Genomic DNA, 16,292 nt, shown 5'->3' with positions numbered 1-16,292 from the left:
AGCTTCCCTCCCCTGGCCTCCCCTTCCAGGCGGCTCAGTTCCGCTAGCCGCGGGGTTCTGACCTGGACTCGGGTTTCCACTCACGGGGCGATGGAGGTACTAGTGCCAGAGTCACAGCCTCTATTTTAACAATGAATCAAAAACGATGCCCAGGAGGTGCGTGTAAGACCACGCCCCTGCCGAGCTCCAATAGGCTTGCCCTAAGAGCTTCATTTGGTCAGTGTGTGATTGGACACACCGAGGACTAGAGGCGGGGCAGAGGCGGGCGGTGCCCAGGCGCCTTGCAGCGCGGGATGCAGGGTATGTTTCGCCTGCCCGCGCTACCCGCATCTTGGTCCAGTCCTGTCCCCATGGGGCTGAGGACAGGACCTGAGGGCTTGTCTCTTTCTCGTTGACTCTCTCTAGCTAAGGTCCCCCAAAAGGCATTAATGCGTGTATGGAAAGTACAAAATGTGGTTAATCTGGCGCGGGGGCACAGATTTGTTATCCCAGCACTTGAAAAACTGAAGCAGGAGGATGAATCGCCCACCGCTCCAAGCATATCCAGAGGGCTGGTGATGTACACCTCTAAATCCAGAAATTGAGAAGTGAAGACAGTAGGGAAGTAAGGGGAAGAAAATCAGAAGGTTAAGGCCAGAAACAGTTGGAGCTCTGCCTGCCTGGTCTACATGAGACCCTGTCAAACAAAAGTAAAACCACCAAAAACTGAAACCAACCAACCAACCAACCAAGTATATTGTTCCGGCAGAACAGTTGTGAAACACGAATGGAACACAGAACCAAAATCACACCACTCTAAGTCACTGCAGTCAGGGTCTCAGGGACCACAGAGCATTCCTTGCCCAGGGATCTTCATCTCCATTTGAACACTGACCTGGGTTCACCCACAAAACAAGCAGCCCCACCTCAACTTTTCAAGTTAAGCTCTATTGTGCACTGGTTAAACACCGGCTCCTAAGCCAGGCCTTTACACACATAGCAACAAAGATCAGAGATGTCAACAGACTTGCCAGGGTCACACAGCTAATAAAGGGCAGAATCCGGACTAAAATCTCAGAATGTCTGACTGTGCAGGCCACTGTGGAACACCCCCACCCCATTTACTAATACTTTCATTCACTTGTGCTGGGGGGGGCATGAATAAAATGTAATTTCTTCCGGGTTGGGGATTTAGCTCAGTGGTAGAGCGCTTGCCTGGCAAGCGCAAGGCCCTGGGTTCGGTCCCCAGCTCCGAAAAAAAAAATGTAATTTCTTCCAAAGTGAAGACATCCCGACCCTGCATGAATCTGGCTGACAAGCACAATAGGCTTATTCCTGGTCTGGCTAGCTCTAAGAAAGGGGCTAGTGAGACCTGGGCTCAGGGTCAGCCTCTAGCACTTCTTGGCTGGGTGATCTTGAGACAATTCCTTGATCTTTCTGAGCCTGGAGTGGAACGGGTGTTTCCACTGAGTTGGAACTGACATGGCCCCAGCCCTCTGCTCCTACCAGGCTATTCATCCCAGAGCCAACTGAGGCTGGCACTCCTGACAGTGCAGTTCGTTAAAAATGGATGGAGCCCTTTGTCAGTCATGTTTACCAAGGGTTCATCAGAGAACAAGGGACCTGAGCACTGCTTTTGTGTGGTCATGTGGTGGAGGAAAACAGACCCAGGCAAGAGAAAGAAGCAGAGCAGAGAGTGGCAGGCATGGAGTGGCAGGCGTGGAGTGGGAGCGTGTTTCCAAGAGGTTGCCAGTGACCTTAGGGCGGTCATCTGAGCGGCGACTCTGAGAGGATGAGCCTGTTGGTCTGGATAGGTCACAAGCTGAAGGACAGCAAGACCTGGAGTGACAAGTAGGAGAGCCGGACCAAGTGGGCACCTGATTATGTCCTCACCTTAACTTTGGAGTGCCTGCCGAGAGAATGGCTGAAGGCAGGGAGCAGAGTGGACTATGGGAAGGGGCCCCTCCTGTAGGGTCGGGGAGAATGATGGTGGAGGCCAGAGAGCTCTTAGGGGTTGGTAAAGTGGCAGCCGAAGAATGAAGCCTCCCTTTGTGGCCATTCCTCCCATGTAGTCTGGGGCACAGGGACCATACAGCCCTCCTAGTCCTTATCCTATCAGAAGAAAGTCGCTCTAGTGAGCTCTCCAGAGTCCCCTAACCTCCACTGTGGCTCCATGAGGGTGTTTGTCTAGGAACGGTGTCCCAGAGCTCTGTGAGCTGTTGAGGGGATTCAGTTGAGAGTAGTGTGATGGCGGCCAGTCAAGTCACCACTGTCGCTGTTCCTCCTCCTGTCTCCCCCTCCAGCTTGGACTTGCCGGCATCGAGTCTTTTAAATTGTATTGTTTTATCATGTGACGTGTGAAGGGCACAATTGTGGAAGACAACTTTGCAGAGTGAACGCTGCTAAAATTTCTCCCTAGACAGTGTCTGCCCATCCTCCCAATGACAAGCCAAGGCACTTTTCCACCACAGTCCTCTCAGGGGAACCAATGGTTTTATTGGGCTTCCTTTCGGAACACAAGTGAGGGGTTACTTACAGAAATGTTGGTGTTCCTTCACAAAGGCTACACTGCAGGGATTATAGCTTCCCCAGAGTTGCATGCATAGAGCCCATCCCCTTCCTTAGCCCTTCTCCCACCTATAGCCTTTAGCCTGTCCCCACTACAAGACTGAAGCCACATGCTATTAGAGCAGAACTGCATATGGCTGGTTTGGAGGAGTGGCGACTCAGGCCAGGAGGGTACTGTATCTCCTCCTAGAAGGGAAAGCAAAGTCAACAGGCCCAGTTGTGGTGATTTTTTTTTTTAAGATTTTTTTTTTATTGGGGTTGGGGATTTAGCTCAGTGGAGAGTGCTTGCCTAGCAAGCGCAAGGCCCTGGGTTCGGTCCCCAGCTCCGAAAAAAAGAAAGGGAAAAAAAAGATTTTTTTTTTAAATTTATATGAGTACACTGTCACTGTCTTCAAACACACATACAGAGGGCATCGGATCCCATTACAGATGGTTGTGAACCACCATGTGGTGCTGGGAATTGAACTCAGGACCTTTGGAAGAGCAGTCAGTTCCCTTTAACCGTTAAGCCATCTTTCCAGCCCGTGGCGACCTTTTATAAACAGGTCTAGCAGAACTCCTATGAGCTAGAAAGATGACTTATCCGTTAGCAGCACATGCTCCTCTCGTCAAGGACCTGGGTTTGGTTCCCAGCAACCATATGGTAGCTCACACCAACTGTAAGTTCCTTTCCAAGAATCCAGCACCTTCTTCTGACCTCCACTGGCCCTGTACATATGGGATACATTTACATACATGCCAAGCATGGGGGTGTATGCATTTAATCTCAACACTTGGGAGGCAGAGGCAGGCAGATCTCTATGAGTTTGAGGCTACTCTGGTCTATATATCGAGTTCCAGGACAGTCAAAGTTACGCAGAGAAACCCTCCTCTCAAAAAACCACCACCACCGCCGCTAATAATAATAATAATAATAATAATAATAATAATAATAATAATTTAAAAGATGTCTTCAGTTTGGCTCAGAGGATAGTCTTATACAACCATTGCTTTTTTTTCCTTCCATAGTTATGTGGGGATCAAACTCAGGTTCTCAGAATAAAATGATGTGATGGTTAATTTTAATCATCAACTTTTCACAATCTGCAATCACGTGTAAAGTCTCAGTGAAGGACTGACTGCCTAGATCAGGGCTTGTGGGCAGGGCTATGGGGGTTTGTCTTGATTAGTGTTGATCTGGAAAGACTCACCCACTGTGGGCAGCACCATCCCCTAGACAGAGGGTCCTGAACTGCCGAAATGGAGGAAGGGAGCTGAGCACAAAGAAGCATGAATATATTTTTCCTCTCTGCTCTTGACTGGATGCAATGAGACTAGCTGCTTCAAGTCCCTGCCTTGATTTCCCTTGCACGATGGACCATATAATCTGGAATTTACTAAAATAAACCCTTTCCTCCATAAATTGCTTTTTCACAGCGTATTTCATCCCAGCAACAGAAACAAAACTAAGACAAACATCTACCTGCAGTCACTTCATTAGGCCTCTGTTCCACACATTTGCTCAGGTTGTGGCCTGCCCTGTTTGAGAACCCCCCTCAGAGATCTGCAGAGTGCCACAACTCTCTGTTCAACCCCCAGAACCGGTGTCTTTACCCAGCCTTCTCTAACAGGCTATGGAGGGTTCAGAGCCTGGGTGGGCAAGGTAGAGGGCAGACCAGGGCGTATGAGGCTTTATGGGGGTCATCAGAACTGGCTGTGGCCAGGGCTGTCTGTGATAACTGCACACGGTCAGGCTTGTTCTCCTCTTCTTTACTTTCACAGGAAAACTTAGTTGAAATTAGTGGATATTGATTTCAGCTCGCAATTTAAGGGGATACAGCGAAAGGCATGGAGGCAGAGTCAAGCCAACTGTGATGGCAAAAGCTTGTTTTATCTGAGGGAACGCAAGTGGTGCTATGAAGTCAGGTTGCTTTTTGACATGTGACTAAAGCCACTCTTAGCTTGAGGCCTCTCCTGTGCCATCTCTGAAGTGGTGAACCCAGCAAATCTTCATTGCCTTGCGATGGTTCAAATCCCACTCGCTCCAGGAAGATCTCTCTGCCACCCCAACCCCAACCCGAAGCAAGCGCTCTCAGCTGAGAGTCTGGGCAGGACCCACAATCCTCGTGGGTTGTCTTTTGCCTCAGGAACCCCTGAGCAACCCCCTCTACAGGCTAGCTCCTGTGCTTTGGCCTTTCTCCCTGGGTGTGGTCAGCCAGCTTGGTGGACTTAATTTTCCCATTGATGTTAGAGTTACCATCTTCCCTCCGTTCCCTTCTTGGAGTCCCTGACGCATGCTCATGGCACTTGATCTGCCGTGCCCTGTACTTGGCAAGTGCCCTCTTAGTGTTTGGAGAGTGAAAGGGCGGCAGGAGGAGCCCTCCCATCTCTCCCTGGACCTTTGCTCTGAATTTCAGAATTTCTGATCTGCCTGCAGACACCCTCACTGCCACCAGGGGGCCTCTCTAAAATAAAGACCTGGCCCTGACTTCATTCCGTCAGCCAGAGCTTCCTCCTCTCCTCTGACCCACTATCCTTTGCTCTCCAGGGACCTTGAGCCACACTCCATCCCCTCCTGTCACCCAGCTTAGGAAGAGCCTCTCCAGACATGTCAAAGGGCATCTTTGATCAGAAGCCTTCTCAAATGCTCTTGTCCTGCTCTGGAGTTCCTCAGCTGTCTGTTGCTGACCCCGCCCAGAGCCTGCTGGGAGCCTTTAACTCTTTGCTGTTGGACACTCTCCCCAAGGCTCTCCTTGGGGAAGTCTGCTAGTTATATCCCAATACCTCCTCTTCCCCCCATTAGCAGATCACCCCTAGGTCTCCTCCAGGAGCTTTCCTTCCTAGAACAGGCCTGGGTTGGCAGTGAGTGCCTCCCTCCCCATCCCAGGCCAACAGAACACAAGTGTCAAGGTTTCTAAAAAAGATTATGATGTCCTTTCCCATCCCCTCCTCTTCTCTGCTAACTGGAATGCAGGTATGATGGTTATAGCTCAAGCAACTGTCTTACGATATGAGGCCAAGTTGTCAAAAAGTCAATGACATAAAAGTCCACCACCCCAGGCTTCTAGCCTTTCCAGCTCCAGGCTGGTAACTTTGTCGGTCTGAGAGTCCTCACTACACAAACTAGTTCTGATCTTTTGCTGTCATATGGATCCGAATTGGCCACACAGCCCAAGCTCGCCTAGAACTTGCGGGTCCCTACCTCAGTGTCTGCTGCTGGCACTAGTGATATGTGCAAACAGCCTAGTAACCTCATCATCCCTTCTCTTGTGCTTGCTCTTTTGAGGCTGGCTCTCTGTAGCCCTGGCTGGACTGCTAAACTTCAGCAATCCTTCCTCCCAGGCTTCTAAGTGCCAGGACCAGAGGTGTGTGCCACCATGCCAGCTCCCCTCACTGCTGCTGCTGAAGCCCCAACCGATGCAACTCTGGCCAGCTGGAGAGACAGGGAAGGAGTTCAAGATTAGAGAAACATAGTATATGTGTAGGGTATGTTGTGTGTGTGGGAGTCTCGTGTTGTGTGTGTATATGCAGAGGGGGGTCTCCTGTGTATGTGTGTGTGTCCTGGAGAAGACACAAGTCCTTGAGGGTTTCTGACTCTACCTCCCTGACCTGAGGACTGGCTGAATTACTATGACTCAATTTCCCTGGTCAGCTAGAAAAACCAGTGACACACAGGAAGTGGTGGATAGCATTTCACTTTTTTTTTCTCTTTTTTCTTCCAAGTGGAAAGGTTTAATAAGAGAAGAGTAGAAGAGGGGAGAAGTAAAGGAGGCCAACCATGAGAGTGGAGGGAAGTGGGGGATGGGGAGAGAAGGGACAAAGGGGAGAGCAGGGGAGCAGGGGAGAGGAAAGAGCGAGAGAGTGAGAGAGTGAGAGAGAGAGAGGAGCAGAGGCATTTCACTTCTTGTGCAGACTGGAAATGACTTCACATAGCCAGAGGCAGACATCTCCACCGAGGAGACAGACATGCTGTGAGCCATGAGGTGTGAGCCCAGTGTGGTGCAGAGCATCCTATAATACCCACTCCAGCCTCAGGGAGGCCCTGGAGATTCATACAGGGAAACACCAATAGGATAGCACTACTTGAGGCTCACATGGGGACTAACTCCCTTCTTCTGGGTTTCTGTCCTGATCAGTGGTCTAAAGGGTGAGGCCCAGGGCTCCTTCACTGGGCTGAGTACGAGGACCTCCTGGAGACACAGGTTCATCTGAGCCAGACAGGTAGTTACTGCTCTTGGAGCAGAGGGCACAGAATGGAGAGAAGGGGCCGAGGCCAGGCCAAGTCAGCTCCCAGGAAAGGCCCAGAGTAAGCTTTCTGTCCCTGAATGTGGCCTTCTGACACTGCCTCTCAGTCTTCAGATAACTCCTGATAGCCCATCAGCCCAAGATGGCCTTAAACTTCCTGTGTAGCTGAAGATGACCTTGAATTTAGTCTCCTGCCTCAGCCACTTTGGTACAGTTTTATCATATACCACCAAAGCTGACTACAGCTCTGGATGCTACAGGGGACATGCTGGTCTTCAACTGGGATGAGGGGACCCAGCTATGATAGGACCTTGTAATACCCTCAGGAAAACTTGGAGGTTGATGGATCCCTGACTATTCCCATCACCCCAGAAGTCAACCTTTAGTGCATGGCATCAAAGCCAGGACAAATCACAAACACAGACAGGAGGAGTTTCAAAAGTCTGTTCAGTCCCAGGTGAACGTACACTTGCAAACAAGCCGCAACACTGTCCTACAGGCCCCGGGAACCCGGGGTTCTCAGAAGCCCGTTTCTTCTGGGCTCAAACCCCAGGTGGTTCAAAGCAAGGATGACCCCAGGCTGGCAAAGTCCTGATTTTCAGGCTCAGGCTGCAGGTGACCCTTGGTGTAGCTGGGTTATAGGGGCAGCCAAGGACTCAGGCTGGGGACCCACAAGCTTGAGGGCTCACTCCCCGTTGTGCCTGGCTTTTCCAGTCATCCGACGGCGGCGCTGGGTCTTGCTGGTACGAGTGGCACTTGGAGGTTTCTTGGTGGAGTCCTGCGCCCGCCGAGGGTGTTTCCTCTTGACCTTCTTCCGACTGTGTGCATGCAGTGTAGCTGTGAGGGAGGAGATGCTGTGGGAAAAGTAGAGGCTGGTGAGGCCAAGGCCTTGGCTTACCCTCGAGACTCAAGCAATGGTGGGGCGGGAGGCTAGGTAGTGATCTTCAGTTACAGATGAGTATGATCATTTGACTTGCGGATGGGAAGCTGCAACAAGTGCCAAACACATTTCAACCTGGGCCTGGTCTGGCTCCACGAGGCTGGCAGCGTCCTCTCCTACCCTCTACCTCTCAAGCGAGGGGTTCCACATACCCAGTCACTAGTGCCAGAGAGGAGAGGACCCAAGAACGACAGAAGAACTCACCGCTGAGAGAGCAGGGGATCCTTGGACTTTTTGGGCAAGGCTTTTGTTGGCTTTTCCATGGATGACACCTCCTCCTCCTGGGACCCATCCTGGTCCCCTTGCTAGAGAAACAAAGGACAGGGACCATTACAGGGTGTGGACAGTCGCTCTGAGCAGTTCTGGCTTTCACCGAGAAGTCTGACCAGCTACCTTAAAGGCCTGAGTAGAGCTCAGAGAAGGCTCTGGGCAGAACTGTACTGTCTGTGTCTAATCTGCTGAGCCTTGTCGGTTTAAGAAATATAACATCTGGGGGTTGGAGAGATGGCTCAGCAGTTAAGAGCACTGACCGTTCTTCCAGAGGTCCCAAGTTCAAATCCCAGCAACCACATGGTGGTTCACAACCATCTATAATGAGATCTGATGCCCTCTTCTGGTGTGTCTGAAGACAGCTACAGTGTACTTATATATAATAAATAAATAAATCGTAAAAAAAAAAAAAGAAGAAAGAAATATAACATCTGGAAGGAAATACAGTGTCTGTGCTAAGAACAGACTTCTTGTTTTAAAAATTGTTTTTGATTTCTAAATCTGTTTTATGTGTATGTCTATATTGCTTGTATGTCTGTGTACTACATGCATGCCTGGTGCTTGCAGAGGACAGAAGAGGTATCAGGTGCTCTGGAATGGAGTTATAGATGCTTCTGAGACTCCATGGCAATTGATCCTGGGTCTTCTGCAAGAGCAGAAAGCATTCCTAACCACTGAACCAGGACCCAGACTTCCTCTTTGAGTACTGTAGTGTAACAATTTAAGTAACACTTACAGGATACTCAGATTTTGGGGTGTGTGTGTGTGTGTGTGTGTGTGTGTGTGTGTGTGTGTGTGTGACACACCATGAATACCATAGCATGGGTACAGGAGGTCAGAGAATAACCTTCCACCATGTGGTGCTCCAGAGTGCTTTACCCCGAAGCTATCTTGCTGGTCCGGCATTCAGCTCCTCGATCTCTCCCATGCCCTCATTTTTTTGTTTTTTGAAGCAGGGTTTCTCTGTGTAGCCCTGGCTGTCCTGGAAATCACTCTGTAGAGCTGCCTGTCTCTGCCTCCTGAGTGCTGGGATTGAAGCCACCACTGCCTGGCTTAGCATGCAGTTTTCTAAGTAACTCAGAGGTGATTTAAAGGACAAGGGAAGACATTCGTAAGCTCTATGCAAATATTATAGTATTTTCTTCAAAAGACTTGAGCATTTGCAGGCCTGAAGGGACCCTGACATAGAAATTCCTACACAAGCCACAGGCACAGAAGTGGCACAGTTTTGTTACTGTACCCACACTACAAACTCACTGCCCCTGCACACACATGCCACAGGGTACTGTTTGCCACACAAGGGTTCCAGTCCCTCTAAGCCTGCTGAGCTTCTATAGATGAGCCAAGTCAGTGTCAAGGGCCTCATCCCTGCACCCTCATGGTTACCCACCTCCATACCCAGTCAAGTCTACCATGGCAACCCTCAACTGATGAGCTGAGCTGCGTTAAGAAAGCTGCAGGAGCACACTTCCAGTACGAGACTCTTGATATGGACCAGCTCTGAGCAGCCCCCACAAACCCACCTACTCCCAAACCCCTTCTTCCCCAGGGCTGTCCTGGGGCCTACCTCAGGCAGGGGTAGACCTAGCAGCCGGGCCCCTGAGAGGTCCAGGTCACTGACGGTGGTCACAGTGACTGTGTGATTGGGATGGTCGTACTGCACCGACTCTGTCTTTGCTGTCACCAGCCGCTCCAGCTCATCGGCCTCCTCTGTAAGGTGGGTACAAAGTAGTTCTTAGGCCTGGCTCAGTTCGGGCTCCAGCTTCCCTCCCAGCCCTGGAGGATGGGGACTGGCACACAGCTTTTCTAGAGACAGCCATGTTCTCCTGGCATCTTCCCCTGCCTCTCCCTTTCTTTCCGCATCTACAGAGTGGTCCAGAGTCCCACCCACATGTTAACTGCTGGACCCGAACCTCTCTTCCCTTTGTGCTCCAGTTCATCCCTGCTGTGGAGAGAGAGCTGCTCCATCCCCAGGTTCTTTGCTCAGCCTCAGCTTACCCTATGAGGTACTCAGACCACCCGTGCCCCCCACACCACCACCAAGATCTCTACGCTAAGGAAATAACCCTCTCCACAGCTCTCTCCCCATTCCCCCTTGGCCCCCGAGGGGACACAGAAGCACAGGCTCACCGGATGCTCTCCACATAAGTTAAAGACTTACCTAGTGCCTCCTCTCTTTCTGCCAGCATCTTCAGGTACTCCTGGTGGCGCTGAAGCCAAATGGGAAAATGTGAAGGTGTTAACTGTTAACCTGACTAAATCTAAGATAGCCTGGGAAATGGGCCTCTGAGTACACTGTGGGATATTATCTTGATTTTGTTCACTGAGGTGAGAAGACCACTATGGGTGGTGCTATTCCCGGGCTGGGATCCTGGATTGCGTAAGTCAGAAAAGGGAGTTGCTCACTATAGGTGAGCCATTCCCGGTCTTTGTTAAGTGAGGAAAGGGAGTCAAGGGGCAGCATTTGTTTCATCACTCTGCTTCCCGACTGTGGGTGCAATGGGACCAGCTGACTCGAGCAGGCAGTGCTCTTAACAGTTGAGCCCAAGATTTCTCCAGCCCAAGATTTATTTATTTATTATATATAAGTACACTGCAGCTGTCTTCAGACACCAGAAGAGGGCATCAGATCTCATTACAGATGGTTGTGAGCCACCATGTGGTTGCTGGGAATTGAACTTGGCACCTCAGGAAGAGCAGTCAGTGCTCTTAACTGCTGAGCCATGTCTCTAGCCCAAACCTTTTCTCCCTTAAGCTGCCTTTTTTCAAGAGTTTTTTTTTTTTTTTTTTTGTTTTTAATCACAGTCCCAGGAAAAGCCACTAAGACAGAAATAAACACACTGAGAACGGCCTTTCCATCCATGCCCTGTGACAGTCCCACGCACTTCACTGCCATCGTGTGGGACCATGGTTCACACAGCAAAGTCAAGGGGAGACCGTCCTTTACAGAGATCCTTAGCATCTCCACTTGTATGAAGAGCTCCCAGCACACTCACGCTGCTGTCCCACAGCTGACTCCAGCAGCCCTATTCAAGGCTGACCCTCCCTGGTAGCTGAGCCCCCACCCAGTCCATACCCCACCCTCAACCGCACCTCTTCCCGAAGCTTCTTCTGCTCTTGCTTAAGCCGCTGCTTTATCTCTTCAATGGCTGCCTTCTTGCGCTCTACCTTCCGCTTGTGGAAGCCTGTCAGGTATTCCCTGCAGGAAGGAAGCAGGGGAGAAGTGGGGGAAGTCAGGAGGGGCCACGGGAAAGCAGGGCTCTAGAGTGTTCCATGAGTTGTCAGGCTCTATCCCACCCACTAACCCACTTTACCCTTTCAACAGCCAGTCCTCACTTTATAGAGAGGGACTTGAGGAAGAGACTAGGGTACTTATCCGAGGTCACAGACAATGCAGTTATTAGTCATTCAATGACAAGGGTACCTTAAGAGAAATAAGTTGGTAGTCCTTGCTGGACCATCAGAGTGTACTTATATAATCCTAGGAGGTATTAACCTACCGTACACCTATGCCAAGCTACAGTCTCAGTACATGCCCCATTACTAACCAAAACACCGTAACACAATGTGTGTCTTGACAAGGTCTCTCACCTACCTCACCTGGGCTTCCTGCCCCTAGGTAAGTACACACCAGGCTACGTGGTCAACATGTAGAGCAAGTAGTCACTATTTCTACACTGGCAAACTTTATCTCATAGGAGTCATTTCTAGTAAAGCTTTCTAATAATACCTTCACCCAGACCCCCAAAACTCTTTCACTGAACCAACCAACACCCTGTCCCCAATGACACCTGACTCCTGAACCCACCTGTGTGGCAGGACCTAGGAGTGCCCCCACCTTCCTGACTCTTGCTTCCTCTTCCTGTCTGATCTCTGCTCTGTTCCTGAGTTTGTTGTTGTACTGGAGGGTTAATTAAGTTTAGTACCTTGTTCGAGCTAGACAAATGGTCTAATAGATTAATTAGTTTATATTGACTTGGAGACAGGGACTCCATAAATTGTCCAAATACCCATTCTGTTCTTGAACTTTTCCAGACAGGGTTTGACTCTGCAATCCTCCTGCCTCAGCATTCCGGGTGACTGAGGATTACAGGTCTGTACCACCATGCTTGGCAATTGTCTTTGGTACACTGCACCAGGGTTTTTGCAAACAGTGGTTCTCAACCTTCCCAATGCAATGACCTTTTAATAAAAGTTCCTTATGTTGTGGTGATCCCTAACCATAAAATTATTTTTGTTGCTACTTCATAACTGTAATTTTGCTACTGTTAAGAATCGTAAATGTAAATATCTTTTCCAATGGGTCTAAAGGGGTCGCGACCCACGGGTTGAGAACCACCGGACTACAAGGTACCATTTATCCACGGTAACACTGAAACGCAGAGGTTCAGCCTCTGGTCTCAAGCTTGGTTGGCACACGGTCTGATGAGCGAATGAACATAAATCTCTCTCATCCCATTCGCTCGTCCTTCGTCGATTCGTCGACAACGACTGGGAGCCGGCTATATGCCGTGATAAAGGACGATGTTGGACTCGCGTGGTCCAAGGCATAGCCCTGAGAACCGTAAACCGCGAGTGAGGGGCAGAGCAGGAGACTTCACTCCACGGGAAAGGGGAACACGCTCTTCAGTCACATCCAGGGGCGGGACCGGAAGTGCCCTTTGCGAGGGCGTGTGCGCACCGGGACTGGCGCGCTAACCCCGGCAGCCGGACGGGAATCTGTTTCTACCCTGGCACTCACCGCCGCTTCTCTTCATCAAAGTTGAGGATGAGCCGGGGACGCCGGTCATCTCCATCTCTTTTTTTCTTCTTGTTGCGGCCCATAACAGTGAAGCTTCCGGCAGCGTGGCTGCTTCTGACCTAAAACACTTCCGGGCGGAGCCGTTTCATATTTCCGGTAGGGGCGCACATCGTGGCCTTGTTCCAGAGTTCCACTGATTTGGCTCCACCTTTTAAAGGAGCCTCCCATCCTGTCTTAGCTTTGGTTCAGGTCTTCTGAGTAATTGTCCTAGAATGGCTCCAGTGAGCACTAGGTTCCTGATTCCATCATCTGCCCTGCCTCAAACAGACGCTCAATCTGGAGTTATTCATAAATGTCCAAGAATTACTGATTTTAATTGAATTCTGATGTCAACTCTTTTGTGATTTCTATGGTCGCGGGAAACTGCCTAGATCCAAACACTGGTACTCCTTTACAAAGTATGTGACTCAGGAGCAATTGCCGTAAAAAAACAAAAAAAAACCAAAAACATAAATTATGAGCTGGGCAAGGTGGCATATGTCTTGAATCCCAGCATTTGAGAGGCAGAGGCAGGGGATTCGAGGTCGGCCTACCCTACATAGTGAGTTCCAGGACAACCAGAGCAGAGCGACATAATAAAGAGACCTTGTCTATAAATAAATAAGATTAATAAAATACTGTGCCTGAGTGAGTTGTGTGCACCGCATGAGTAAGTGCCCAGAAGAGGGTATCGGATCCCCGGCAACTAGAGTTACAGATGGTGAGTCATGTGGGTTTTGGGAACCAAACCCTGGTCCTCTGCAAGAGAAGTTAGGGCTGTTAACCATTGAGTCATCTCTCCAGCCCCCAAATTACCATTTTCTTTGTGTCTCACTTTCCTATTTATAAAACACAGATCGCTGTAGTGACTTTGTAAGGTTATTGTAAAGAGGTGGCTCTAGAACTCTGGGCATGCACTAGAAGGCTTGCTGAAATCCAAATCAAGAACTTGGGGGTTCAGCACATTTGACAGGATCCCAGAATGTCTATTTCTAGCACATTCTCTTGTGGCCCTGAATATTGCTCCTGCGTGCAACAAACTGAGAGCCACGACCGTGGTGGGATAAGTGTGTTGTTAGGAGTGTGTCACACAATAGTCTGCAATACTCCGGTTTGGTGCACAAGCCGTATCCAGCTATGTGCCTCAGTATCCTCAAGTATGGAGAGGAAATTTAACAACACACCTTCTACTAACCACAAAAGTTTGAACGTGAAACCCGGGATAAAATAACACTGGGCAGGGGACTTTACTGACCCTGTTGTACAGACTTCCTCCCATTCTCAAGGCTATGTGCATCTGGTGACCCAGTCCTGTGTTGCAGCAGGACTGATGTCTTTGACTGTAGTCAGTTTTCATGATAGTCCTGGAGATGATGTGTCTGCAGCAAGAAGCTCAGGAAGTTGCAGGTCAGGATGTCTCCAACATTGCAGTTTGGGACTGGAGAGATGGCTCACTGGTTAAGAGAACTGACTACTCTTCCAGAGGTCCTGAGTTCACATCCCAGCAACCACATGGTGGCTCGCAACCATCTGTAATGAGATCTGATGCCCTTTCTGGTGTGTCTGAAGACAGCCACAGTGTACCTATATATAATAAATGAATAAATCTTTTTAAAAGAAAGGTGTCTCCAACAATGTGGAGGGTACGGAGGGGTCCTGGAGCCAGTGTTGATGCACAAGGTAATCAGACTTAAAACAGACTCTTAGGATCCAGTCCTCTTCTGGATATAAGCTCTGAGAGCCAGGAAACTACACATATTGAATGCCTACTGTGTACCAGCACACAGAGAGGCAAGCTGTCACCCTAGACTGTTCTTGCCAGGCATGGTGGTACACACCCTTAATCCCAGCACTCTTGAGGCAGAGGCAGGGGAATCTCTTGAGATTGAGGCTGGCCTGATCTATAGAGTACATTCCACGACAGCCAGGGCTCCTCCACAGAGAAACCCTGTCCAAAAAAAAAAAAAAAAGCAAGCAAAAAACAAACAAACAAACAAACAAACAAAAAAAAAAAACAAAGGAAAGGGTGGGGTGGGGGGAGGATTGTGCCAGTGCTAAAAGGTGAGCTGGATTGTCTGATCTTTGGTGTTTGGTCTCCCTTCCCAGCTCCCTGGCCACTCCCTCAGAAGCCAATGTGTCTGCTTAGAGAGGTAGGAAGCAGGCTGTGATGATGAGTTTTGAAGGAGCCTCACTTACAGGTAGGCACGGCACCCCACGAATGTCAAATTCCTCTCACATGAGTCTCCTACTTGGAGACTCTACGCTAGATGCTGGGTCCCCAAACCAACCGGGCAGAGTAACACAGCCTGTTATCCTAACAAGTGGAGATAGGAGGATCAGGAGTTCAAAGACATCCCAATACATAGAAAACTAGAGTCTGGCCTGGGCTAGAGATACTGTCTAAAGAAAAGGGCTACTAGACAACATGTGTTTCTGGGTGGTCATTTTTGTTCCCTTGTCATTTCCTCTCTGGGTAGAGGCATTGTCCTGGCCACACTGTGTCCCCCTGAAGAAACCTAGAGAGCTGAGAGCTGCCTTCTGCCACTGGGCTATCACCTACTATCCCCTCCTCCCTGTGGCTATGGACTAACAGAAGTTCTGTGGTCTGACTTGGTAAGTCAGAGCCTGCACTTCTGTCTTCGGCCCCTTCTCAGACTCCTCCCCTCTCTGTGGATCATGTGCTGGATGTGTCCTGGGCTGAGGCTGTGGCCTGTGCATTCCCTACCACCATCTCATCCCTCGTTTTTTTTCCTTTTACTTTTTTTTTACTTTTAAGATTTATTTATTTATTTTATGTATGTGAGTGCACTGTAGCTGTCTTCAAACACACCAGAACATCAGTTCCCATTACAGATATTGGTGATCTACCATGTGGTTGCTGGGAGTTGAACTCAGGACCTATGAAAGAGCAGTCAGTGCTCTAAACTGCTGAGCCACCTCTCCAGTCCCCCCTTTTTATTTTTTAATTTATTATTTGAATTTGAATTTTCATTTTATTATTTAGACAGAGTCTCCCTACATATCCCTGGCTGTCCTGAAACTCACTATATAGACCAGGCTGTCCTCGAACTCACAGAGCTCTGTAAAAGCACCATCAAGCTGGCAACCCGTGCAAATAATCTTTATTATTATTATTATTATTATTGTTATTATTATTATTATTTGTAATTTATTTCACTATATAGGTGTTTTCCCTAAGGAGGTCAGAAGAAAGCATTTGATCGTCTGAACCTGGAGTTACAGACAGCTGTAGATGGCTCTGAGCTGCTATCTGAATGCTGGGAATTGAACCCAGGTCCTCTGGAAGGGCAGTAAGTGCTCCTACCCACTGAGCCATCTCCCAGCCCCACACCTGTGGTGAGCCTTACAACCTCCCTGTGAGGTCATCCCTTCCTTGTTCAAGATCAATGTTTAGCTTCTAGGGTAAATTGTGAACACAGGAAGACAGTCTGAGGCACATTTTCTTTGACCCAGCAGAGGGCCATTCCTCCACAGCCACACTTGGGAGCCTCAGAAAAGCACAGTGATTGG

The 16,292-nt window shown here is 49.4% G+C and overlaps 2 protein-coding genes across 4 annotated transcripts in view; both read right to left on the bottom strand.

Moving 5' to 3' along the window:
- Positions 1-130, bottom strand: part of Triobp (TRIO and F-actin binding protein) — a 63,360-nt gene extending 63,230 nt beyond the window's left edge. The window contains 1 exon segment of the mRNA NM_001409036.1: positions 63-130. The gene's annotated coding sequence lies outside the window, so the exon portion shown is untranslated.
- Positions 131-7,200: 7,070 nt separating this feature from the next.
- Positions 7,201-12,848, bottom strand: Nol12 (nucleolar protein 12). Of its 3 annotated transcripts, XM_087558212.1 has the most exons (8): positions 12,723-12,848; positions 11,790-11,882; positions 11,482-11,488; positions 11,075-11,180; positions 10,143-10,191; positions 9,549-9,691; positions 7,916-8,016; positions 7,201-7,625 (listed from the first exon to the last, which is right to left on the bottom strand). In XM_087558212.1, the coding sequence occupies exons 1-8, from the start codon at positions 12,775-12,777 to the stop codon at positions 7,457-7,459; spliced, it is 723 nt and encodes a 240-aa protein (XP_087414338.1). In that variant the 5' UTR covers positions 12,778-12,848; the 3' UTR covers positions 7,201-7,456.
- Between the last annotated feature and the right edge of the window lie 3,444 nt (positions 12,849-16,292).

This window comes from Rattus norvegicus, chromosome 7 (genome assembly GCF_021556685.1).
Source record: "Rattus norvegicus strain SHRSP/BbbUtx chromosome 7, alternate assembly SHRSP_T2T, whole genome shotgun sequence".
In the NCBI taxonomy this organism is placed as follows: Eukaryota; Metazoa; Chordata; class Mammalia; order Rodentia; family Muridae; genus Rattus; species Rattus norvegicus.
The sequence above is the reverse complement of the archived record's forward strand: the minus strand, read 5'-3'. Positions and strand labels throughout refer to the sequence as shown.

Excerpts from the sequence above, each read along its gene's own strand:
- Nol12 (XM_087558211.1), bottom strand. The coding sequence starts at position 12,532 with ATGCCTTGGACCACGCGAGTCCAACATCGTCCTTTATCACGGCATATA. Across the intron at positions 11,181-12,335 it reads AGTGTTACCGTGGATAAATG|GGAATACCTGACAGGCTTCC; the intron begins GTACCTTGTAGT and ends TCCTTCCTGCAG. Across the intron at positions 10,192-11,074 it reads AGAAGAAGCTTCGGGAAGAG|CGCCACCAGGAGTACCTGAA; the intron begins GTGCGGTTGAGG and ends ATTTGGCTTCAG.